Source organism: Micromys minutus (genome assembly GCF_963924665.1).
Source record: "Micromys minutus genome assembly, chromosome: 2".
NCBI classification, from domain to species: domain Eukaryota; kingdom Metazoa; phylum Chordata; class Mammalia; order Rodentia; family Muridae; genus Micromys; species Micromys minutus.
This window is the reverse complement of record NC_137971.1, coordinates 60805351-60833143: the sequence shown is the minus strand read 5'-3', so window position 1 is coordinate 60833143 and position 27793 is coordinate 60805351. Positions and strand designations below refer to the sequence as shown.

The window sequence follows — 27793 nt, the reverse complement described above, 5'->3', positions numbered from 1 at the left end:
ATGCTCATCTCACATGCCCAGTGAGATCTTGCTGGTTTTCCCAAGGACTCACTGCATCGATCTCTCCTGCCCTCCCAGGGCTGGGAGCAGCATAGGACCCTGATGCTCGGATTGTCATTTGCACCAAACACCCATGACTGGTAAGACAAACAACCCTTGGCAACTACTTCTTTTCCTGGTCTGGTTCCATGTTCCAGTCACAGACAGTGACCTTCAAGAATGAGGGAGGCCACAGTATCTGGCAATCTCCCATCAATGGAGTAACACAGGGAGGCACAGGGATGGTGTGGATGTCCTTTTGAACTTCATTGGTCTTGGCCACCTTGCCTGGCCTAGAGGTCCAAATGGTCACCTTGAAGACTTGACTACCCCACTGAGTCCTAGTAGTCTCATTTTCTGAGAATGGATTCTTGATCCTCCAAACAGGGGGAAATCTCAAGGGGACTGTATGCAATGTCCTGCTGTACCAGTCTGCACCTCTATGCGACACCAAGACTATAGAGTGTGCTTCAGTGTTTGCTACTGCTAACTAACAGCTTGTCCAGATAGGTTATTCTTTCAAAACATACATGTGTGGAAGAAGCCTTTTGCTAGCTAGTGACTAGAATTTACACACTAGGGATCATCCTAGACATGAATCTGGAGCACGGGGAAAAGTAAAGTGACTTGGAATGGCAATGTACAGCTGAACATACACAGGTACCCAGAGCCAGATGGGTTGATTGGAATAAAGACTGCACCCTTCCTGGGGTCCACTATAATCTATATGTAGCCAGAGCTCAGCTCCTTTCAGACCTCAGGCAGCATCTCAGACAGAGCCCTTCTAACACTGCTTCTTTTTTCAGTCTTCCCCTGTAGAACCTAGCCAAGAGCTATATAAGTGGAGGATCCCTGCCAACCAGGGACAGGCTATGAGGTCTTCAGACAAGAGTGACAGAGGATCATGACCCTCCCATGGCAGCTCTACAAGCCACTACTGTATTTTTCTCCCTTGAAGCCTCAGCCTAGAAAGAGTATTGTCTAGTGACAATGAGGTCACTAGACTGAATTCCTGGGAGTCACCTCCAGAACACTCTGCCTCTTCCCATGTGTGTCATCCTAGGTAGTGGCTTGGAGACCCTGGAAGTGGTGAAGAGCAGTTTCTGTTTGAGGCTCCAGTCTGTCCTGTTGGTTTCTCTGTTGAGTTTGAGGAACTGCTTTGACCAAACTCTTGCACCAATTCACCTGACTCCAGAGAAACTGATGTCAAAGCCTTGGAGTTCACCTTATCAGCTTCAGTAGCCAGAACTGTAGAGGAACCTGAACATGAGTGTAGGTTCCTTCCCAGTCTATCTGAACACATGGTGCTGGTCATGTTCAGCCCATGTTATTCCTTTGCATCCATGCTCTGGTTTCCCTCACTCCTACACCCACACTAGGTTTAGATACACAGCAGGTACTGGGTGAGAGATGATTAACTCATACATAGTTCCTATTTCCCTCTCCCGTAGAGGTTCCACTTTCTACTGGAGGGCATGCTTAGAGCCTCCTGTAGTCACTCACTTAGCCCCTGTGTTCCCTTTTCTCGTTTTCTGTCTTCCATGGACCCCTCAGGCCCACCTGGATCTCAAGAATGTCTAACTGGATAAGCCACAGCCCTAAGGAAACCCAAATACCATTGTTATACCAACAATAAATGTCTCCTAAGGATGTTCTGCTATAGCCTTAGAACCACACCCTGCTTAGCCACCATCAGACAAACTTCCTCTTACAGTAGACAGGAACTAACACAGAAACGCACAACTGGACAATGTCCCTAGGTTGGCCTCAAATATCTGGTCCTATGTGACCCTCCGGCCTCGGCATCCTGAGGAGCTGGGTGTGGTTGTAGGCCCACTGCAGTGTCTAGTTCACGCTGCATATCTGCAGACATACACTAAATCTCCAAGTCTCCTCTCAAGCACCAGGATTAGGTCCCCGAAATATCTCATGTTTTGTCGGCTTTTCTGGTAGAGCTAAGCATCAGCTGGATGAGACTGTTTAGGGCAGTCATTGCCCAGTCCTGGTGGTAAAGATGGAAATGCCTCTGGCTGCCATCCCTTTAGTCCAATCTGGGTTGTTACCTTGGGTAGTACCCATCAGGCTCAGGAGTTTAGAGTAGAACCCAAGGCAAAGTAAACTGACCAATACTCAGCAGAGGTCTATGATAGATGCTCTCTTCAGGGTCGTTGTCTCCCAAACTCATGGGGAGAATGACTTTCCTAGTTTAGTGTTGAAGAGCCAAAGCCTGGACTAATCCTGCCATCCCACCTCAGCCCCCAGGGCATCAAGACCATTTTACATGAGTCTCCTCCCAGTGTCTAAAAGCTAAAAGTAATAGTTTTGTTGGCTAAGTTAGGGAGAAAGCTGAAGGCTTGAGTTCAAAAGGTTCCTGCTTTACAAACTATTCTACCTCCACATTTCCCACTGGAGAGACACTGAGATGCATGATGACAAAGATGTCACCACCCCACACATGCACAAACACACACACACACACACACACACATGCACACACACAAGTGCACACATGTGCACACACACACACAAAAGCTTACGCACACACACTCTCACACACTGCTCTCACATCCCCAGCAATGCTGACACTAAAAGACAAGATATTTAATCCCAGGGAGACTGAGAATTCATTTAGCTCTTTTTGTCACTTTACAAATACTAATTTGTTACTTTATGATTTCATGTAACTTGGTACACAATGATTTGAATATTCAGTTTTATTAAAACTAGAGATTAATTACAGTACTCCAAAGAACAAATTGCTGCTAAAACTAAGTAGTCTAAACATCCTCAGCTTGGTAATGAATTGAGTCAGGGAAGGCAGGAAGCCAGGGTAGCAATGTTCTTCATAAGAAATGATGGTGGCTTCATGGTTACTTGGCCAGTTATTGTCCCACTGTTCACTTGACCAATACCTATGATGGCAACAGACTTTCTAGAATGGAAGGGCTGGGAGAAGGAAGCCAAGGCTCCACCATAGGAAGAAGCTTTGAGAGTAGCAGCCAAGGCTCAGGTACCTAGCAGAAAGAGAAGAGTAACAGCACCCAGGCACCGTGGGCATACTGGAGGCAGGGGATGGTTTATGAGAACCCCTTGACTCCCCCATATTCACTGTCAATCAGAACCCCAGCCCATCTCACCTCCACCACACACATGAAGAGGTTCCTGAGTGGCACCATGCTCAGGAGTGCCATGTCAGCCTCAAGCACTTAAAATGTGTGTCTGCTGGAGACATTTATCTTCTGAAAAAGCCATTCAGTTCCCACCCTACAGGGTCCCAAGAGAGAACATATCTATATAAGATAAGAGTGTCTTCTACTAACTGTGATGATTCTGACCAAAGGAGGATCCACACTAGAGATTGGATGTGTTCAAAGAAGTGAGCTGGCTCTATTCTTAGCACACAGAGGGCTTCTCTGACCTTGGGTTCAAGATAGAATCCTATCTGTTTGCAGAACAGAAGTTTGGTGCAGGATTCTTTATGGGTTCAGGGACTGGCTGTTTATCAACAGGCAGCCATTCCATGTGCACACAATTGACACTCACCTCTTACCTGCCTCGTAATATCCCATGGTGGTAAAAAAGCACCAGAAATTATTCTGAGCCATGATTTTCTCTTCAGAGACACATTTAGACAGCAATGCAATCAACCAGCCTATGGTTTTTTAGGAACTTTCCTACTTTGCAGTGCTGATCTTCGTTATGAAATTAAGGTGATTGAATACTTCATAATTGAGATACCAAATATGCTCTTCTGTCCAGCACCTGCCTGAGCAGCTCCTGCTCCAGAACTTCCCCTGGTGAATACAGGTGGCTGTCTGCATTCAAGACTTGAGGACTTGGATCTAGATGAACATGTCCATTGAGATAGATGACTGTATACCTACAATCCCCAACCCTTTTACAGGAAATCAGCCTCTAGACCAGAATTTCACATATAACCCCCTCCCCCAGTGAATACATGGAAACTCCAAGACAGAATCAAAAGACCTTTCTCATCCTCACAGCTACTGTGATGTGTCCTGTTGGTTTCAGTTGCAGTTGGTTTGAGAAGATGTTCTGGGTGAGCAGAGCTCTTGATAACAGAAGTCAGGGCATTGTTGAGACTGAGCACAGCCATGACCTTGCTGAGCCAGGGGATGTGAGTTCCTGGAGGGCCCTCCTCCCACAGATGCACCTGGTCTAAATGAGTTGGATCACTTGGTCCTCTGTTGGCTCTTCCATCCACAGAGTGAACTGCAGTCAATGAAAGTAGGGCATAGTCCCAGCAGACACCTGGAGCCTCTGGAAGGTCTGAAGATTTGATAGATGCTTCCAAGGAGCCCAGCAATGAGTCATAAGCATTTTTTGAGACAGTGTGGCATGTTTGCTGCATTAGCAGCTCCTGAAACTTCAGCCACACAGACAGACAGCAGAAAAACCTCCTGCAGGCCAGTGAGGCTTGTCCCTAACCTGAGACACACAAGAGGCTTTCTGGCTCTTGCCTGTGTTCATACCAGCCAACACACACACACACACACACACACACACACAAACATACATGCACATAGACACACACACACACACACACATACATACACATAGACACACAAACACACACACACACACACACACACACACCTGTTCTCTGTATACCTTCCATGTGTATGCAGGATACACTTGAGTCCTAACTCTCGGTGCTTCAACATCCAGAGGCACTTTGGGTCAGGCCCTTTTGGGAGGCAGAGGCCCCGTCTGTTCATCCTCTGGTGTAAAGCACAGATTCTCCGATAGCCTGCTGCCTCACCTTCCTCTTCCTGCTCTATATTCTTCCATATTCATATCCTGACCTTTCAGAGGCGGTCTCAAATGTCATTTTAAAAGTAACTGTTGTGGTCCTCAGCAAGAATTTGCTTCTCGCCTGCATCAGCACCCGGATGTCCCTACCTCAGGATCCCAGTGTTCTGTCCCCAGTCCTCACCAGCCTTCCCTCTCTTCGTGCATATGAAAAATTCTAGACTCTATGTCCAACTGAATTCCGTGCTCCTTTCAGGAATCCAACAGACAAATCACAAGGATTTGTGCAGATCTCCCAGCAGGGCATGCTCTCCGTTCCTGGTACCTGAGGAAATCCACTGACAGATAAGTAAGTGTCTGTCTCAGTCCTAAACAATGAAGGTACAGACTCATCCAAACAAAGGGTATTCAAGGTTCATTTCCAGTTTGAAACGCCTACTGTGCTGAGAAAGTGCACATGAAAGGAGAGAATATTTTCCTGAAAGGAGGGACTGCCCTGTTGTTTATATGAAGGTAATTGTATCCGCATAGGTGAGACCTAAGGTCACTAAAGTGGTACTGTAAGTAGTACAGTCTGCCCACAGAAAGCACTCCTCCCCCTTACCTGTAATTTAAAGGTAGATACACCCTGAGGATATGGGAGGTTAGTGTAATCTCCAGGGCACCTCCAGTACTGGTTAGGGCTCTAGAGTATACTCACTCCCAACGCCACTCTGAGGAAATTCACCCAACTCTTTGTCCCTAGAGCACATAGCCGAGTCTAATATTTGGTTTATATGCTTTGAAAATCTTCAGGCTTCTATTTGAAGTCACAGTCTCAGGAATTCAAAAAAAAATATAATTAAGGGGACCACAACCGTGGCATGAAGGCATTTTAGAACCTAACACTATTTCTGAGGATATTTGATTCAGTTCTTTCTGAAAATATACTATGGCTCATATGGCCTGGTAGGGAAAAGGGAGAGAGATCTCCCTTCACAGAAACCAACGAAAGCAGCCTGAGCAAAACACCATGACGACCAGACCTCGCCACCCCCAAATCTCACTGAGTCTGCCCATTCACTGCTGCAAACTAACACCAAGCAATCCTCATAGGATGAGCTCAGGGGTACAAGGATGCAGGCTGCTGTGCCTGCTTTGTCACCCCATCATGCCATCCTCAGCAGGTCTGCCATGTATGCCACACTGAGGATGCTCATACAAGATCTTGCTTTTGGTTTTTGATTTGCCTCCAAGGATTTTCCCAGGGTCCAAAGAGTCAGCAATAAATCAGACATCCCTTCTGCCACCACCTTATCCACAAGACAAAGAAGACAGTTCATAGGGTGGTATGGAACATTCTGTTCCCTGGGATATCTCTTCTCAGGCCTGCTTTGCATGCAGGTCTCAGAACCAGCTCTCTGACAACTGAGAGCTGTGGTGATCAATGCTATCCCGAGGCATCTGTGCACCCGTGTGCCTGGCTGTGTGCCAGGCTGCCCACACTTTATAATCTAAGGGTGTATCATTTGAGATGAAAATGTATTTTCTGTTGGAAGAATATTTCTTACTATGCAATTTAGAGGTAAGTGCACACAGGCCACAAAAATGACTGTTCTTTTAGGAAGGGGAAAATGAAGCCAACAACATCAATAAAAGAACCAACCCAGCTGAACCGGAATACGTTTTCTACCAGGCTCTGAGCTAGACTCCCTCTAGGGGAGTCTTTGTAGCTGCATTGGAAACCTACACTGGATGGGAGGCAGGGCCAGGGCACCAAAAGTGAGCCTAAGCACAAGGGTTTGGCTTCTATTTCCCATGGGTCCACATGTGGCAGATAGAAGAGGCAGGTCTACCATGAGGGCAAAGGTAGAGCCATCAGGGTCTGCAGAAGCTGCAGGAACTTAGAAGAAATCAGGAACTGCTCCTTTCAGGAAGGGTGTCTTTCCCGTGGCTGATGCTGCCCTACAGTTCTACAAGTGAAGATCTCTAGATGAAGAAATCGACAACCAGCCAGCCAGAGTTCAAGACCAAGCAGAGAAGGGAGTGAGCTACAGTGAGTCAGCAAAGCAAAAGGAAGTAAACAATCACCCGCCTCTACAGGGAGGTCAGAAGTTCACAGAATACAAAGTAACTCTGTATGAAGTGTTTTTAAGAGTGTGGGGGTCAAGACAATGAATAAGGAAGAGGTTTTTTAAAGATCATAAAATGTCTAGAGATGAAAAATGTAACCATTGGAAGGAACTAAAAGCTCCTCTGGTAATTGAAACAGGGGATCAACTATAGATGAAGAAAGACTTAGCAACTGGGAAATATTCCCTAAGATATTACCTAAGTAAGCCCAGAGAAGAAAGACGAGCGACCCAAAAGGAATATGAAGGGAGAGGGAATTTAGAATAACAAGGTTTAAATTTCTTACCAAAAATTTAAAAGCAGGAGGGAAGTAGCATCTAAATGACATACCAGATATGATAAAAGACAAAAAAGAAAAATCCTCAAAAGAACAATGTGTAAATTGGAAGGACCTTTAAAAGGACTACCTTTTGATGAACCCATAAAGTCAGGGGAAAATTCCCTGAAACGCTGTGAACGTAGATGGATGACGTGCACGTTATACCAATGAGACTGACAACCTCAGCTCTGTTACAGTTACATCACAGACAGGGGTAGAATAGATTCTCAGAGTAAGTGGGAAAACAATTTCCACCCAGAAAAAATCTTTTAAAATAAGGGAAAATAAATCTGTACTTTTCAGATTTTTACCAGCAACAGACCTTCAGCAGCAGTGTCTTAAGTAGGTCTATTAGCAAAATACTCTTGGAAGCATCATCTGGGAAAACTAAATATTTAGCCAGGAATTATGTTGACAAAAATATGTCAATGATCAACCCTTAACTTGGGTCCTCAGTAAAAGTAGACCCCACTGTCAAATTGTTACAGTGTCTCTGTTCAAGAAGAAGGGCAAAGCAACATGGCACTTAACATGGAACTTTTTGAGTTAAGTGGTTATGATATAAATTACAGATGATAAAGGATAATAAAAGCCTCAAATGACCACAAAGTTAAATTAACAGCAAAATGCAAGATATGAAAAGAAAGAGTGGAAAACTGAGAAGAAACCTTAGTGAAAAAGCAATAAGGTCATAATGAGCTTCAAAGATCGATATTCATTATAAATGTTAATTGGCTAACTCACTAGCTAAAAGATAGATTGCTAATTAAGAAAAAAAATCCAGCCATTTAATGTCAAAAATACTCATTTCAGTTCTGAGAACACATGAAGTTGACACCAATCATAGAAAGAAATACTGGTCTATTTAGGAAGAGAGTCTGTAAGGGCCGAGCGTCTGCCCTATATTCCGTGTAGAAAATGACTCTAAAGTGCAAAGAATAGGAAAGAAAATTAAGAATAAAACTATGATCACCAAATATACATGGGATACTGGCAAAGATGCTAAACCATGAGAGGAGCTTACGAAACTGCCTCTGCGCTGTGACAGTTAGCTAGCTGCTTTTAGCAAACATTTCCTTTCTTCTTTTATTTTTTCATGTTCATTTAAATTTCCTTCACATCCTGCTCACAGCCCCTTTCCTGGTCACCCCCTTTCATACTCTTCCTCTCATCTCCCTTCTCCTTCTCTTCTGGGTAGCTGGGGTCCCCCTGGGCATCCTCTCCAGCGCTGGCACATGGAGTCTCTGCAGGAGTAGGTGCACCCTCTCCCACTGAGGCCATTCAAGGCAGCGCAGTTAGAAGCACGTATCCTACAGACAGGCAAGGGCTTTGGGGATAGCCTCCCCACCTCCAGTTGTTTGGGACTCATCACAAACATTTTCAAAAAGAAAAATATATTTGAAATATAATGATCAAGCCTGTCTAGACTGACCTACATAAAAACCTCTGGGCTCCCAATTCTGAAAAATGCACACACTATGGTGAACCATGCAGACAGTGTTGAAATCTACATGTTGCACGGAGAAGCAAATGAACAAAGCAGTAGTAGCTTGGCAAAACATTTCCTTTAAAAAACAAAACAAAACCAGTGTACCGTAACTGGCTGAACAAGCATCACAGGATGAGGGCTGTGCTGGGCTATTAGAAATATATATAAGGCAGGTAGTGACACTTCTCCTATAGGCTCGGTCAGACCTTCTTGTGTTTCAGGGTTGTCCAGTTTACAAAGGACTAGGGCAAAAGAAATAAAGCAAAGAGGTCAGGGGTCACTGCTCCAAGTCATTACGTTTCAGGAAATGGAGGGTAGGTAAGAACATATAAACAAAAGTTTTACCAGATGGAGGAGATAAAATATTCACATAGTAGTTCTATAAGGTGAGGGAGATCATAGGTGTAAGTGATTTATGGGACACTCACCCTTGGACTGGTAGGAAAAAAAAAAGAGTTCTACCATCGAGAGAAAAAAACAAGTTCTCTCAGGCATTCTGTAAAGTAGTATTTGGGCATAAGGATGTTCTCCACAGATGTTAAAGAAATGGTTATTACACAGCTCGAGAACATGACTGGAACCTTTAAAATGACGAAAGAACATAAACAAAAACTACTAACAAGTTTCCACAAATGGGAAAGTGTTCCAGTGAATCCCTCTGTGAAGGCTTTTATTCCCAAAGGCCAGTTCTTAAACAGAACGTTCTTTTAAAAAAAAATCCACAGGAGGCCTGACAGAGTGACTGACAGAGCAGGTAAGGTGCTTGTTGGGAAAGCCTGGGGACCTGAGTTCAATACCCAGAAACCACGTCTTTTGGTTAGGCTTCTATTGCTGTACACCAGGACCAACAGCGACTGGAGAGGAAATGGTTTGCTCAAAGTTCATCATGAAGGGAGATCGGGGCAAAATTCTAGAGGCAGGAATTGAAGCAGAGGCCACAGAGGAACACTGCTTACTGGCTGGCTTTTCCTGCCTTCTTTCCTGCTTTCTTATATACTCCAGGAGCTGACCTAGTGATCTATATCTCACTCCACCAATCATCAGACATGGCCCTTCAGACTCGCCCACAGGTCAATCTGACTCGGTTGTTTTCTCAGTCGAGTTCTCTTCACAGATGACCCAAGCTTGTGTGGAGTTGGCATAAAGTTAGGCAGCACTCTACGTATAGACAGCCTACTCTGTGAGGCCATCTTTTAACTTTCATGTGTGTCCTGTGGTACCTGAACATACCACCACATACAATAAAAATCAAGATTTTTTTTTAAATCCACATGATATAAAATTACAATTTAAGATTCAATAAGCTGAGTGATAACAAAAATAGCACACCTTAAGTTTTCCCACCGGGAGACACACAATTTAAAGTAAGTCTTTTTAAAGACTGTTCTTGGAAGTAGTGAAATGATACATAGAGCTAATGTGCAAATGTGTGTTAACGACTTGGCAAAATAAATAAACAAGAGAAACAAACAAACCAGGGTTAATCCTCCTACCTCCAAATACAAACACACAACAAACAGAAAAGCACACAAGTCGACAAGGCTATAACATGTGTGGGGAAATACCTTAGAGTCTGCCATTTACCTTTTGGAGGAACCAGTAGAATGGGCAACTGGTAATCATGCTGCGTGAGTAAGTTCTATCGTGGGAAGGTACAAACATGTAATACTGCTTATGCGGGGGACAGCCATCAGCAAGCGTTAGAAATGGTACTCCATACAGAACCATGACAGATGACTACAGGAATATGGCCTCCAGAGTTCAGAGCAAGGATGGATGCATGCCCTGTGCATTTGTCAGCCCTACCAGAGTGAGGAACAAGATTAAATAGTCAACCGGAAAGAAATGCATTAAATCAATAGCTAAAAATCTTACCACAAAGTGGGGGCTGGGTTCTATTTTAACAGGCAAGCCCAACATTTTAACAAATATTGTACTCTCATATTGTAATATAAGGCTTCTAAAGAATTCAAGTGGAGTGTTGCTGTTTCTCAGTGAGCTTTCATGCCAAACAAAACAGAAGATTACAAGACACAGTGCATTTTCACACACAATGTAGATCAAACACACTAGACAAAGGAATGTCAGTAACTCCAGGACAGCCCACAAGATTCACCAGGAGGAGCTTTGGCTTATCTGAGAAAAGCATGTCATTATACAGGTAAGACAACCAATTGTTCCAAGTTAGCCTCTCTGATGCTGTGATAACCACTCTGACCAAAACCAAACTGGGCGAGAGAGGAGAGTTTATTTGGCTTGCAGGTCCCAGTCCACCATTGACAGATGCCAAAGCAGGAGCTCAAGCAAGAACCTGGAGCAATAACTAGAGCAGAGATCAAGGAGAATCCTATCCCTCTCTCCGGCTTGCTCACACAGCCTCGATCAGGCAGCTTTCTTACACAGAAGGGGATGGGCACTCTTACATCAACTATCAATCAAAAAATGCCTTACAGATATGTTCTCAGGCCAATCAGATGAAGGCAGTTCCTCAGTGGAGATTCCCTCTTCCCTCCTTGACAACATGATAACAACTAACCAACATACCAGTAAACAGAAAGAAAGAGAAGGGGGGGAGGAGGGATGGAGGGAGGGAGTGGGGAGAGAAAAGAGAAAATTCTTAACCTAATAGAAAAAGAAAAAAAATTGTACTAAAATATCAACATTGCATGGGAGAAAATGTGACCACCAGCAAATTAAAATGGGAGAGACTTTCCCAAGTTACTCTCATTTATGATATGATATTATCATTATGCTTGATAATAGAAACCATTAGAACCATAATAACTGCATAATACTGCACACTTTCTCTGGTATGCAAATCCTAGCCCCCTACCAACCCCTTCTCTCTCTCTCTCTCTCTCTCTCTCTCTCTCTCTCTCTCTCTCTCTCTCTCTATCTATCTCTGTTTGTGTGTGTGTGTACATTCGTGTGTGGTCATGACTGTGAATATAGCTCATGAAAGTAGAAAGGAAACCCTGAAAGAAGAAAAGAGAGGCTTGAAAGAAGCAGGATACAGGTAAGAGAATAGATGTCCTATGACAATGAGGGGAAAGGCTGGGGATGGACAGGTTCACAAGGAGCAGGCATGGAGAGGAGGAACAAGCAAAGTGGGCGTTGCAAATGCCATAGTCAATTGTATTATTTGCATGCCTACACCTATGTCATTACTATTTTTATATTGCATTCAAAGTGCCAGATAATGAAAGAAAAAAAAATCGAAAGTTTGAAAGTATAAATCGCAGCATGGATCCCATGGGTACAGCGGAGCTTTTGGCTGTGGATGGCTACTTGGTGTGCAGGGGGAGGGAGAGTCAGCTTACTTCGGAGACTTGGTCTCCATAGACTGTCTGTGTCCTGAATAGGATGGGTCCATACACATTGCAAGTGGGCAGGACTAACTAGACTCAATGGGTAAACAGATTAATTAATCAATTAACTAATTAATTAATTTAAAGAGGGCATGATTTGACAGGAGTTTCTGGTGAGGTGACCCTTGAAGGACTTGGAGGAGGGAAGTGTGCATGTGGATATAATTAAAACACAATGCATGCACGTGCAAAATTCTCAAAAACTAACTTAAAATACCTATTAAAATGTAAACAAAGGAAGCAGCAGAACAGGAAGAGAGGAAGAAACAAGTCTTTTCCCTGCATGTAAGCATCTCAGTGGGTTCTGCACTGTGTCCTCTATTGTCCTTCAAATAAAGATATGATACTTCATCTCCAATGTTCTTGCATAGTACATGTCTGGAAAGAGCTTTGCTCTGGCGCTTCTTACAGATCTTTCCGGGCACTGTGGGTGATGTTCTCTTTTTCTCCCACAAGTTAATAATTTCCAGCTGTTTGTATGGGAAAAGTTGATTTTGCTCCTACTGAGAAAACAGAGTAAATCAAAATGAAAAGTAAGATCTGTGCACAGGTACGTGTCACCCAGACCAGTGGCATCTGGGTTTCTTAGATGCTAGTTAAATGGATTCTTTATTGTCATCAGATACTAGACTGGAGGGGTGGCATTGGGGTTATCTGTCCACAGAATGCACGGTAAGAAAATGCCTCTGAGCAGCAGCCATAAACTTCCAGCAACTCTGTCAAGTGGTACATGCAGCTAGCTCTCTAAGACCATCACAAACAACCATGGTCCTGTGTCTGCCATGACCATGTCTACAAAGTTGTTGACATAAAGAAAATATCTCTCTCATCAATCAGTTTTGTTGAGCTGGATTTTTATAATTAATTCAGAGAGTTTTAATGTTGACCTTAAGATTTGTAGAATCCCTAGGTGGTCTTCCATGTTGTTACACTTCTTGGCTAGAGCTTCCTGGAGGCAAATCGGGGAGCAGAGAAATGGCTGATGGTCTGGGAGCTTTGACCACTGCTGAAGATGAGGGTCTTAGTTCAGTGTCGTGAATCTGGCATCACATCATGTTCCAGATTTCGGAGTGTTACAGATGGCTGTTACTTTTTGTTCGTATCCCATAATGCACCTTCATGTAGTTTACTGACATGAGTATGTTTTTTTTCCAATAAGCCAGTGGGCTTGATGCATGGTCAATGCATGACTTGCCATTACACAGCTCCATGATTGTGAAACAAGTCCTCTTGATCCCAGCAGATGTTATCGTCTCTGAAATTGATACCGTCCATGTTTCAGATTTTTACAACTATGTAGATAATTGAGATCTATCTGTATAATTAAAGTTTCTAATTTTTTTTAGCAAAATTGCTAGTATGGGCAACCACTTTTATAATAGATATAATTTTAGCATTTCTTGTGTTCCAAAACACACATCATAGAAAGTAACGTGTATTTCAGGTGTAGAAGAGACTCAGGCAAGGAAAAGAACCAACATGTGGTTACTAAGCACATGTCCAATTAGAGAAGTCTAGAAGCTAAAGAGTTCAACAAATGACAGAAAGTAAATGTTTCTCTTTATCTTGTAATTTGTCTCGTGTCCACAGGGTTGAAGGAAGCATTTTAAATCAATCTAATTTCTTTATGATCGTTTAACCTATGGAAATCTGCCTTCCTTTTGTCATTGGCTTTCTCGTAATCCGTTTTACGTCTTCTAACCCCCTGTGCCTGTGTCTGGAAACCACACTGTACCAGTGTGAGTACATCCATCTCTGAGACTTCCCATTTCACCTTCCGTCTATCTCCAAGAACAAAAGGCTTGCGATTACTCCACACGAGTTTCAGGTTTGGTTACTTTTACAAAAGGTTTATTTCTGGAATTCTTGCTTGTTTCATTCATTTTTTCCTCTTGAAGTCTTCAGGGTTGCTAGGCATTTCTTTAATGCTTGTTTAACTTCCAGGCTGTATATTATTTATCTGAGATGTGTTTTAGGTTCCTTTCCAGCTGTTCATGGTAACACAGGGACTCAGTTGAATTTGTACATTGACCTTAGCCCCGAAACCCTGAGAAACCCTCTACTGGGAGCTTTTGGCTGATTTTCTGAGGTGGCCTACAATGCAATACACTGTCTGCATTTAAGTAGAGATGGCTTTGAGCATGGTCTGTATTCCTGCTTCTCAGTTCCTTCTTTCCTGTTTCCTATCTGTCTGCTTGCACCACCTGCAGCTTCTAGAACAATCGTGCACAGAAGTGCTGCAAGCACGATCCCTGCCTAGTTCTTCACATGGGGGAAACTGCCATTGTAGCTGTTAAATGGAGCCTTACCTGTGGCTTTCTCAGGCATCTTTTGTGCATTCAAGGAGGTACTCTTAAATCTCTCGTGGTTTGCACATGTTTCACTTTTTCTTTCTTAATCTGAATAGATGTTGAGTCGGAAAATGACTTTACTGTCTTTGTTTTATATTCAGATACTCTCTAACTTTGCACCCCAAACTTGAGATTCTCCTGCTTCACCTTCAGTGTTCAGATTACAGGCACGCACCACACCTCCATCCCCAACTCCCTGTACCCACTTAACACATTTTCTAAAACTACTGAAATGATCTTACGACTTTTCTTCTTTCATTTTTTAATAAATAACATTTCTTGGTCCCCTAATGTTGGATTAGCATTTCATTCCCAGAAAGCAACAACTTAGTCATAAGGCATTACCTAATGCACACACTGCTGGACACAGTCCGTTCCCTTGGACATTTTAAACTCTGTGCTGGTGAAGCAACTCGATTAGCAGCCTTCCGGTAATATCCATGTGACTTTTGTAAGAGAGGAGAGCTGATCTCGATGGAAGAAGTTGGGGAGACATGCTTCTCTATCCTCTTGTCTGAACAAGTTTGTGTAAATGTGTCTAGCACTTCTTCCGGAAACAGCTGATGGAGTTCACCAGAGAACTTCCTTGGAGATGTTTCCTGTTGGGACAACGTTACACTACACCTACACCGAAAGGCTTGTAAATTCAGTGCTATTCCTGTTCTGTTGCCTCTTTGACTCAGCTTGTTCTGCACAAAGGGTTTGTCTGGTTTTTTTAAGCATTAAGAACACTCCACAAGGCTGTGACTCACATTTTTTTCACTGCATTTTTGATTAACCCTAGAGTGATAACTGGTTTTATTCTGGATGTTTCTCATTCATCATTGGCTTTTTTTTTACCTAAGCTCCACCCAGGAGATGACGAATTGTACTGATTGTTCTAAAACTTTGGCTTTGCTTTCATCGATTTTTCTTAATATTACTCTTTTTTAAAACTCTTTGACATCTCTTCTTACATTCTCTGTTAATTTTAATTGTCAATTTCAAATGATCTAAAATCACCTAGGACTTAGAACATGAGGGACAGTTTAGATCAGGTTGGTATGTGGGCATTGCAATGGTTATGATAGTTTAGTTATAAAGACCCACCTACAGTGGGTGGTACCATTCCCTACACTGGGAATCCTGAACTTGATTAAGTCAGAGAAAGTGAGTTGAGCCCTAGCATGTATGCATTAATTCATTGCTCTTTGTTCTTAACTATAGATGGGATGTGACTGGTTCTGACACTGTGCCTTCCGTGCTATAAATAACTATAACCAGCAATTGTAAGCTCTTTCCCCTTAGCTGAAGCATTTTATCATAGCAACAGAAAACAAAACCAGGTAGTTTTTTTTTTTTTCAGTTCTTTTGGCTTGTTTTGTTAGGGAAGCTCTCTCTTTTCTAGTTGCTTAAGGGTAAGCATTGATTTAAATTTTCCTTTCCAATACAGACATTTTCATGTTATAAATTTCTGTCTGTGTCCTGTTTTGGCTGTGCCCCACAAGATTTCTTAAAATGATTTTCATTTTCATTTGAATCAAAATATTTTCCGACTCCCTCTACCTCTGTGACCTATGTGGTACTTGAGTATATTATTCTATTTTGGGTTATTTAGACATTTTTCAGATGTTTGTTTCTGTTCCGTTACTGGTTTCTAAATTAATGCTATTTTTGCCAGAAGGTAACTCGTATAGATTTGAACCACTCAGTATCTGTAGGGTTATTTTGCAGCCTAGAATATGGGCATAATAGATGCCCTGCATTGCACATAAACACAGGGCATCCGTCACGGGGTGTCTGTAACTGTCCCCCTGTCCAGAGTGGAGAGCAGACTCCTGTTGGTTTTCCGAAGGTGAAGACATGCCACCTTCTTGCTGTTGCAGGAGGTGCTGCTGAAGCCTCCAACTGCACCTGAAACCTGCCTGCTCTGACTTCTCTATATCCATGTTCGTCCTGTGTGGATACTCAGGTTGGAACTCTTCTGTCCTTCCAGACATACTTCCTGTGCATTTCTAACTATGCATGCTCCTTTTCATCTCTGGATTCTTTCTCACCTATTAGTTATCTCCCTCCTCCCAGTCCTCTGGACTCGCTCTGAGGCAGGGATCAGCCCCTTCCTTTACCTTTCACCTAGTTCATGGCACTGTGTTAAAAGCCAGTTTCTGAGTGGACATCACATATTGTGCTAAAAGTCTGAAAACCTCTGCCTGTCAACAGAGAGTTAAGCTTCAAGTTTTAATACCCACATTATAGTCTGTTTTCCATGTTATGTAAAATAGCAAGAAGGTGGAATGGCTTCAGCCTTGCTGACAGGAGTCTGTGCTGCACTCTGGCCAGGGGACAGCTACCGACTCCCCATGACAAACAGCGTGTGCTCATGTGCAAATGCAGAACATCTACCATGTACGTCTATTTTGTTCTCCTATGGTATAATTTTCCTCATTCTTTTTATACCTGATTTTGTGTTGAATAATTACATAGGGGGGGTTGTATTTGTTTTGTTGGGGGGCTTTAAGGCACTAAGACAGCTGCAGCAGACTCTCTTGGTGCATTTGTATTTGTTCATATGGATTTTTTTTCCTTTTATTGAGACTGAACTTTTTTCTTATAGGATATATCTTGATTATTCTTTCATTTCCTTCCTACCTCTCCTCCTATCTAGATCTACCCCTTCCTGTCTCTTAGTAGAAAAAAAAAATCAGGCTTCTAAAGGAAAAGAATATAATAAATAATATAATAATATAGAATAAAACTTACACACTGGAGTAGGATAATACAAACAAACAGAAAGAAAAGAGCTCAAGAAAAGGCACAAAAAATAGATATAGAATTAGAAGTCCATTCATTCACACAGTCAAGAATCCCACAAAAATGCAAAATTGGAAGCCATGCAAAAGACTATACATACATGCAAAAGACTATAGGGTAACAGAAAGGGGTAGAGAGAGAATAAATAAACTGACACAACATTATGAGACAAGAAAGCTCCAAAGGTGTGACTGAGTTTATTTCCTATAATCTACTGCAAGGCACACAACCCACTCTTAGGGGCAGTTTGTTTCCCCAGTGAGACTCCTTTGGAGAAAGTTAAGTTTTCATTTCAAATGGTTGTCAATTAGTTATAGCTTGTGCATTAGGGAAGGAACATTTATCCACTTCTCCTTTTAGCTCCAGAACCACTTCTGGCACAGACAGTGTGGGCCCTGTGCACACTGCCTCAGCCTCTGCAAGTTCACATGAACTCTGGTTGTGTTAATTTAGAAGACCTTGTTTCTTTAGTGTCTTCCACGCCCCTGGCTCGGCACACTTTCTGCATCCTTTTCCACGGGGATTTCTGAGCCCTGGGGAGCAGGATTGGATGGAAACATCTCTTTAGGGCCAAGTGTTCCAAGGTCTCTCACTCTTCTGCATATTGTCTGACTGTGGGACTCTGTGTCTGTTCCCATCTGCAGCAGAAGGATGCTTCTCTGATGATGGCTGAGCAAGGCACTGATCATATTTGTCTTTCTGGGTCTGGGTTACTTCACTCACAATACTTTTTTCCTAGTTCCATCCATTACTTGCTTCTCTGGTAGGTGTGGCTGGTGGGTTACTGGAGGATGCTTGTTGGAGGGGGATGGGAGAACAAGGTAGGAACACAAGAAGGGTGGAGGAGAAGATCTGTGTCTTCTATTGGAGATGGGAGCAGGGATGGAGGTTAGTGGAGCAGGTGGTCTGTTGCAGAGCTGGGTCTAAGACTGAGGGATTGGATTTGGAGGAGAGAGAGGTGAAAATCTGTAGTTAGCCTTCCTGCTTCCTTGGCCCGAGTGTTCTTTGGGTCCCCAGAGAACTTTGGTTTTAGTTTTTAAGAAATGGTCACACTGTGTAGACCTGGGTAGTCTAGAATTTGCATTATAGACCAGAATGGCCTTGAACTCACAGAGACCTACCTGACTCTGTTTCCCAATGCTGGGATTGAAAGTGTGCATCACCACACTGGACTTTTGTTTTATTGGTTGTTGTCTGTCTGTCTGTCTGTCTGTCTGTTTTTTAAGAAAGAGTCTCCCTATGTATCCCTGTAGATCTGGATTGACTATTTACTGTGAATCAATTACATCTACAATTATTATGTCATAATAAAGGTACCAGGTCTATCTTTTAAGTCTACCAAATGTACTCTCAGATATCACTGGGTGCCATGCAGTAGATGGGGTGGAAGCATTCTGATTTCACACTTCCAGTTCCTTCTCTGAGACCCCTGTGAAGCCAGCATGCATCTTGCATCTTATCTTGCATCTTAGGATGCTGTAAGACTGTGTAGACATGTTCTGTCACCATTCAGTGCTCTTCTGCACCGCCAGCTATTACCAGAGCAACTGAAAGAGAACAATGCAACCTCTGTCATCTCCATCGCTTACTTGGCTGTCCAGAAGAGGTAAATCTTTCTCCAATGCTTCATTATTTGTTCCTGAGAACTTCTTTTTTTTTTTTTTTTTTTTTTTTTTTTTTTGGTTTGAGCTGTAGCTGGAGAGATTTTAACGAGATGTGGAGCCCTCCAAACATATCACTTCCCTACAGCAATAAAACTCATGAGATGGTTATCTTCGTTCTTGTCTGTGTAATGTGTCTTTTCTCTATCTCCGAGGCCTGCTTTTAGTCTTTTGCTTACAAGTGTGACTCTGATTTGTCGAGCGCTCAACTTCTGCCTCTTTTTTACTTTGCTCTTTTCCAGTTGGGCTGGCTGAGATTCTTGAATCTACAGTTTGACAACAGAGTTTATTTTTGTTATCACCTTTGATCATTATCTCTCCAAATGCTTTCATGCCATGTGTTCTTCTAGGACTTCAATCACACATATGTTAACCATCTGATGTTATCTCTCGGCTCTGAAGATGCAGGCTCTATTTTACCACTTGCATTCGCTCTGAGATGCAATTTCCAGGATTTCTATTATTCTGTCCTCAAATTCCTCCCTTGGCTTCATCTCACCTAGTCGTGAGCCCATCAAAACCCTTTTCCATCTCAGATGTTATAGTCTTCTTAATAATCCCATGACTTTATTTCCACCTCTCTGATGAAATCCCACACCTGTTCTCCCCATCAGGTGATTGATATGCTGATTAATGTTGTGCTGAGAGGTCCACTCTGCAGGTCTCTGGTTCTCCTGCTTGTTTCTGATGGAAGTTACTTTCCCACAGGGTTTGAGTTCTGGGGTACCTGGCCATCTCTTTCAGCATTTGTGTCCCCACTTATGGCCATTCATATTCCTATACCACAGAGGGGGCACACTGAGCCCCTTTTCTGGGCTACCTCTGGGGTGGGGTAGCTTCAGCCTTAGGGAATCTTGTGATTAGTTGTGTGTTTTGGTGTGTTCTGACAGCAAAATTTGAGCTTTTGCATTTCAATATAGCTTAGAGCTTTTTGCTCACTCAAGTGACCAAACAGTAAACGTTCATATCTATCCACTGTTATTAACCACAAATGCTGATGTTTGCAAATATTCTGAAGCCTGACTCTCTCATTCTGAGTTCTTCTTATAGATTTATTTCTTAGTTGAAGTCAAAAGAATATAATAAAAGTATACAGTATGAATGTTTCCAAAAGCCTCATGTTTCACAGAAGGCTTCTAACATAGTTGTGGTCTCGTAATTTGAAATAAAACAAAACAAAACATAAGCTCAAATCAGATTTTTAAAAAATCTCATTGTGTAATTGCTGAAAAAAAAGAGCAAAATCCATATGACATACTCCTCGTCACCTTATACTCAAAAGTAAACAAAACATAAATGCCACCAGACTAGAAACTGCAAAGCAGAGAACAAAAAAAAAAAAGAAATCAAAGTGCCAAAATTATATAGAAATACATAAAGTGTAAAGTACACTAAGCTTTATTCTGAAAGGCAGATACTGTGCTAAACAACCCAAGTGTAAACAAATAAACTCAGAAAAACAAAACAGGCTGTGGGCAGAGCGAAGGCAGCAGCTGTGCCAGGGGAACCGCTCTCACACGAACTGGCCCCTTGCTGCTCTGAAAGCATTCTTCCCCACCTTGGTACCAACATGACTTTCTGGTGACACATAATTATTTAATAATTTTCTCCCATAACTCTTAACATTTGGAGCATGAAGAGCAGGCCTAACAGTAACAGCCATGCTCCTTTCTCAGCTCTCCCTACTGTATTTTCACTGTGGTCTGAGTGTGGAATGACCTCCAGAGGTTCAGGCTGGAATGCACACCCCCTCAAACTGTGAGCCCAAATACATGCCCTCCTTCCCCCTAAGTGACTTCTTCTGAGGCATTGGGTCACAGAAATGAGGGAAGTGATGAACGTACCTGACTTTGGGGAGCAGAGATGCCCTTTCTTGGCTCACTTAACACTGTACCTTCCTTTGTTTACGGGAAGTCATGGCATGAGGTGGGCTTCAGTCTTTTACATTCGTGCCCACTGCCTTCTTCGAATAGGGGCTGTTTTACAGAGTCACCGTGCACACTGGGCATGTTTGCAGACTGTCTTCCATTGGACCTTCTCCTTGGTGGTTTGAATCACAATGTTTCAGAACTGCCCTTGTGCCTCTTTCTCATTTCTTCCGATGGTCTTCCACTATGCCCAGTCATTTTTTATCATCACCCTTTCTGATCTGTGGTTATTTATTTGTGCATGTTAAATTACACTAAAATTTACCCTTTCTTCTGCATCTTTGGGACTCTGAGCAGAATGCTTTATTGCTGCACTCCTGGGCTTTTGTCTTCTCCCCCATCTGCCTCTCACACTAGTTGGGATGGCACTACTAGTTTGGGTGGTATACGTTTCTGATCTCAGGCTAATGGCCACTGCTATGTAGATGACTCTTACATGAATCTTCAGTTTCCCTCGAGACACTGTTTACTTTGTGTCTCCACTGGATGGCAAGCAAGTCAATGACCATTCCCCACTGCTCGATGCCTTCAGCATCAGCAATTTTATTTCCGAATAGTGTCCTGACATGCTGCCACATTCCAGGGAATCACCTGCTTCGTGGAGGAAGAGGACGGATGGAGAGATGAAGTAAATGCCTCTTGCAGCCTGATCAGGAGGACTGCCCTGGCCCCTGACACTTTCTTCCTTGCCTGCATCCTACCCTGAATCAGCTGCTGAAGACTGGGAATGGAGACTCGATTACTTCTCAGTTAGGCTCATTAACACCATCATTAGGGGCAATTTTCACTTAATTATTGTCACAGCCCTTGCTTTCTACAACTGGGACTCTGGTGCCTTGGCATCCTGGATCTACTGGCTAGTGAGAAGATACTAGGACTCCTGGTGCTCCTCAGCTTTCTGGGATGGATTCTTGCTTTCCTAGAGGAGGTTCAGACCCATCAGAGTGGGAAGACAATGCAAAATCTCATGACATATATGAAGCCGAGCTTGCAGGGATGTTGCTGAATAGAGGGCCTGAGCCTAGTCCCTACTGTTCCATCTAGGCTCCCTGTTGACTCCTCTGAGTCCAGCACCACTTAATTGCCTGTAGTATTTGCACATCATGTCTACTGCTTGGCTTAGCAAGCTCCTGTGCCTGCCCTGAGGCAGCACCCTAGGCTTCCATCAAGGTACCCCATCATTTCAAACTATGTCACATGATTTTGACCTACTATTTTCCATCCCCCACCCCCACAATAGATTGCATATTTGGGTTCTCATGGCTACCCCCTCTTATGGTTTGCCTGGTGGGCAAAAAAAAGAAGACCAACATTAGTTATAACTTCCCACATTTGAGGGAGCAGAGTCTGCTTCTAGTTCAGTGCAGAACAGTAATCATGCCTGAACATGGTTTATCTAAAAAGTGAAGTCCTTTGTAGTAAGTCAAACTTCAGATAGTTTTGCAAGCTCAGTCAAGTTGAGCTCAGATCAGCTGAACCTTAATCTAAGCCTCAGCTTTCCTCACCCAGTGACCTCTAGCAAGACAGCCAATAGCACAGTTGTTCAAACTGCTTGCTAGGCACGCATCATTTGAGTCCCAGGCATGTAACCTTCCACTGTCCCTCAAATGCCAATGCATGAGTGAATGGCACTTAGAGAATAATATTACATGAAAACCGCTATCCAGCCAAGAAAAGTAGAGTCTTAGTTCAGTGGCACTGTTTAAAATGGAAGCTTAAGACTTGATTCTCTGGGAATTCTAATTGTGTTCTTTTGACTAGTTTGAAAGAAATCAAAATATATCTGACTCTAAGGCCACTGAATTCTGAATATAAAAACATGTATAACAATGTTGGTCAATATGATATGATATGTCAGTCATAGCTTTATATTATGTGCTTGTATAAACATGTACATGGTCATAATCATGTATATTTGTATAATAGAAATTGTAATACAAACTAAATATAATATGTAAAATTATCCACTTGTAAGATATAAAATATAATTGTTTTAATAGCAATCTATCTGATAATTTACATATATATGCTTCAATAAAGGTATAGTTTCTAACTTTCATCGTAAAATTGAAGTGATATATTTTAAATTTTAACTGATTTTGGAATTAACCCTAGTTTTCACCTTTTCTTGCTCCCTTCCTAGTACTTTGTTAGGCAATTAATAACACGTAAATAACTCCTTACATATAAATTCATCATGCATTATTCAACTTATTCTTTTCAAATATGAATAATTTCTGAGAATCCTGAAACATCAAAAAGTCAATTTTAGTGATGCAGTTTAGAAACTCCCATCTCAAGATGTATCTGATTGTTAGTCACTAAAATGAGACAGGTCTACATTTCTCTCAAGATAAGTCAAAAAACAAAAGAGAAAACCCTGGGAAGATTAAAAGCAAGGATTTGACTAATGATGGCTAGGATTGGAATGAACGATCACTATAATGTTATGTTTGTAATACATATTATGTCATCCTTTAAGGGTTACTAACCCCCAAATCAGAAAGTGAAATTAATGCCAATTGAATACAGTGTAAGGTTTGTGCCACATCACAGTAAGTAAGCAATCTGAGAAGGTATTGGTTTCCCAGTGCTCCCTGGGAAGACTGAGGCATTCTGAGCAATGTCTGCATGGTCTTCTGCTATGAGTGGGAAGGAGGAACTCAAGAGATGAGCTAAGCGACTTTACCCCTGCATGGAAAAGCATCATTCTTCCAAGAGTCACTGCAAGTAATGGCTTGCTCATATAACATGGCATGTGTCATCAAGCTATCATCCATGACTACTAATGCAAATAGAAAACATGAACATCATGCTATAGACATTACAAACACGAATACACCTGCTGTTCGGTCAGATCTCAATCTATCAGCCACGCATAATGACAAGAAATGAAGGCACTTTTCCGTCAAGAATCACAAGAGCCTGCGGAACCTGCTGCCTTGTTCTTCCTGAGTTATTGCTAAACAAGAGTCCTGGCAAATTGGAATAAATATGCAGGCAAACAGAGAAGGAAATAAATGCGTCCTCACCCTGGTGCTGGTATCCACAGGAGCAGCTTCTTATTACTAAGTTTTAGAGACACACATTGAGATAAGCTTGGTAGGTAGGAAATTACAGGAAGATAATGTAATTCTGCAGCCATAAAATATTCCATAATGGAAGGGGCTGCAAGACAATTTTGGCACCGGCAACATTTGCTTTTGTAATATGATCATATGTTAAGGTGATTTTAACAAATCAATTTAAAAATTCATAAGATGATTTTATTCTCCTGTTACAATACAGGTTTATTATGCAATATTTCACCCAAGGATTGTTTCAGGGTTGGGGGGTAAAGGGGCTATGTTACAGGACAAATGTTCTATTGGGTCACTTGTTTCCAAAGATAGAACAAAGCTCATCTTCCAAGTAGTTTCATAATACGTCATCACCATCACCCACATTGACAATGCAAAATGCACAGAATCTGTGGATGTACCTGTCCCCTGCAGACCCACAAGCATCCTGGCATGCAATACTCCAGACAAGCAGCACTGTTAAAGATGATTGTTCATCTGGTGTCCTTGTTCACTGGGAGCAGGAAACATAGTCCAGTCATAGAAGCAGAACAGAGCCAATATTATCTATTATCCTTCCTAAATCCCACAGTTACCTCCTCATCTTCAAAGCTGACCCTAGAGCTGAAGAACAGCAGAAGCTGGGTGACCAGATTCAACCTTTAAACAAGATTCACACTGTGCAATGCATCCCTCATAAGAGAATTAGCTAAGAGAATTGTGTCATGAAAGTGACACCTCATTTTCAAGTTGACTTATGATTAACACAGACAGGCACAGAAGTCACATTATCATCGTTATTTAGGCACTGACCTGGTATTGGCTGAGCTGCTAATACCACAGTGGGGAGAGGCCTGGAGGCAGGAACAGGCCTGGACAGAGATGGAGTTACTTGGTTTGCCAGAAAATGAGTTTTTTCATGGCTGTGGAAGAGTCCTGATTCCTCAGGGTATATCCATGTTGAGTCCAGAGCAAAGGAATTGTTAAAAAAGATCTGTCCAAAACAAAGGCAAGCAAACATTTACAAAAAAGCACTTTGTAGAAAAGGCAGGTGTGTGCTATTGCTCACTGGTCAAATGATGTGTGTTATACTACTGGGCATGTCCTAGAAGTGTAGATCTCAAACTTAAAAAAAAGGGCTTCTGTGAGAAGCCAGAAAAAAGGCTTCTCACTGAGACCAGGCTACTCTTTAACTGTCAGCCCAGGCTGTTCAGCCCAACAGCCAGGTAACACACTGAAGAATCACACAATGAGTCCACCACTTAGTGTGGTAGAACAAATTAATGTGTTACTCCATCTTTCATGGGCAAATAAGTAAACAATACTCAGGAAACTTGAATTTATAACCACCAGGAAGAGGAAAAAACAAAGCCAGAATCATGAGAGAAACACCTTCCCAAAATGTAAACGTAGCATCATATAATATTTAGGAGCATGGTTTAGTCGATGGTTGTAAACTTTAAGGCTGGAAAAAAAATCTGATTCAAAGATTGGTGCTTTTTTTTTTTCAACAGAACCCAAACCGCTCATTCAAGTTATATCAAAATTATTCCTGTCTGCAGATACCTTTGAGCAGGTCAGTCTGGTCCTGAAATGAGCCCTCTCTGTACTCAAATAGCCAATCTATTACAATTAGAAAATGCATAATGTTTTCTGTTAATATGGTGATACCCAGCAACTTATCAATTAAAAACCCACTTATCCAATTAAATGGCTTGCACTTTTACCTTGTAGTTAGGCATCCTCTTATCTATCCAGCTTTTCCCGACAGGAGGTGACAGAGTAGAAGAACAGACATGTGGCAAAAGGGGCACCAACTCCACAGCAGAGGAGGGGGAGAGTCCTATGGGTGGAGAATGACCACCAAACAGCCACTGGGATGCAAAATTTTAAAAGAGAGAGAGAGAAAAGAAACATCAGCCCATTTTGTACCAAAAGATGCTAAAATAACTGCTGTGATAAAGGAATTCCAAGTGTAGAAATCTGATGAGAAAGCTATCTCTTTTCCAATCAAAAAATACTATAACCATTTATAAATCACAGACACTTGTAAAAATTTTATATCTGGATCATCATAAAAATGATCATTTCAGTCTGTTTGATTATTGGAAAAGAACTTCCAAGATAAGAGTGTGAGAGACACAAAGGTACTTCCACAACCCCTGGTTGCACAGATACCTAGACGAACTAAGTAGGTCAGGAAGCGAGCCCTAAGGTCAGGAATCCTGGAAAGGGATTGGTGTGGAGGGAGTGGATAATAGGAGAGGAAAGAAAACAATAGAGGGTGGGAGTAAAGAAGCCAGAAAGGCTTCAATACATCCAGGAATGTCAAAAAACTGACTTAACAAAGGAAGAAAAGAAGGAAGGAAGAAGAGCTAAAGACAAATTGAAAAAAATAAGAAACAGGGAACAAAAAAATAAGTTTCCAGCTTGAGCTGATGGGAAGCCATCAAGGGAAGGGCAAAGGCTGACTCTAGAGCCATTTTTTTTTTTTTTTTTTTTTTTTTTTTTTTTTAATTCTCAGCCTCCAGTTATAGAGAACACAGGGCTGTACCTCTGGCATCTCCTTCAGAATACACTTTGCTTCATTTCATTTATCATTTTGAAACTATTTTAAGGAATTAGAATTAACTTTCCCAAGGTTCATCAAAAGAGATTCTACAGCAAAGAAAATGTAAGGACTGCTTGGCTGAAGATCTCAGTACAGATAATAAGACAGCCAGCACAGAAAGGGGACAACTGAGTATGGGTCACGCACTAAAATCATAAAATCACCCAGGCCTCACCCCAGTGACTCGGAGGTGGGGGAACACTCTGTGGATACTGTTTCAAAGTTACATTTATTTTGTTTTGTTATTTGCAAAAATCCCTTTCTGATTCTCCCTATTCTTATTTAGATAGTGGATAGCAGAAAATATCCATTCATTAGTCAAAAGACTCATGCTAAGTCTTTTTCTGTTTTTTTTTTTTTTTTTTAATTTATGCAGGTGAGAAATGCTAGGTTCTTTTGGGGGGCGGGGGGGGGTATTTCTTGAATCTATGTACCTCTAGTGGTAACACTCTGAAATGGCAGTCCTCCTAAACATGGCAAAAGCTTATCCAATAAAGCCGAAGTCTATGTGTATCACACATCAAGATAGATGCCCAGCACAGCATACATACTTATCGTTAAGTCTAAGGAATAGCTTAGTAGGAGTTTCATGACATCTTCTAGACAAACTCACAAGGTGGGCTAAAATTAATGAAAACGTATACTGTGACAGAATGCTCGTTTGAATGTGCTAATGAGATCAGTCACAGAGAAATAGATGCTATTCCCGGATTCAAACTCATTTGCACAGATAGTGAACAATGAATTTGACCGAAGCCAGGGAAGGCTGCAGCACCGCACCATCAATCAAAGGTGCAGTTACTTTTCTTTGCTGTTCTGTCTCTGCATGCCAAACTCTTCTAAAAGTGGGATCTGGCTTAAGGGAATTCAGTGGGCAGGTGAGGAATTCCCCCCACAAGGCGCTTTCATAGCAGGATTTCCAGGCTGCTTTCCGTGGCTGGAATTCTCTTAAGCACTGCCCTGAATCTATGTGAAGGAGTAGGGGGACCAGATCAGAATCAGAAATAGCTATTGATCTGCAGCTTGCTTTCAAGTCTAGTGGAGACTGTAAAAGTATTAACTCCGATGCGATGGCAGCCACGGTTGTTGGCTGCAGCGCTCTGTTTAGCGGCTGAGACTTCAGGACCACGTTCTGGATAGCGCCCGACACCCGGGAAAGTTAGGTCCAGGCTGCTTGGTTTCAGCCAGGGCTGCGGGGTCTAAGGCTCTTTAATGAAAGCCAGAGGGGGGGAATATCGCAAAAAAAAATTGCCAAAGAAAACCAGACGTCGAAGCATGAACTTTCTTGCCAAT

General features: G+C 42.2%; 1 protein-coding gene across 1 annotated transcript in view; it reads right to left on the bottom strand.

Annotated features, from left to right (window-relative positions):
- TCERG1L (transcription elongation regulator 1 like) overlaps positions 1-27793 on the bottom strand; it is a gene marked incomplete at both ends in the record, with an annotated part of 171935 nt that overhangs the window by 143626 nt on the left and 516 nt on the right. Inside the window, 2 exons of the mRNA XM_080911783.1 lie at positions 24703-24883; positions 25617-25763. Of these exons, the coding sequence (XP_080767909.1) occupies positions 24703-24883; positions 25617-25763 (328 nt within the window). The remainder of the gene's footprint in view (positions 1-24702; positions 24884-25616; positions 25764-27793) is intronic.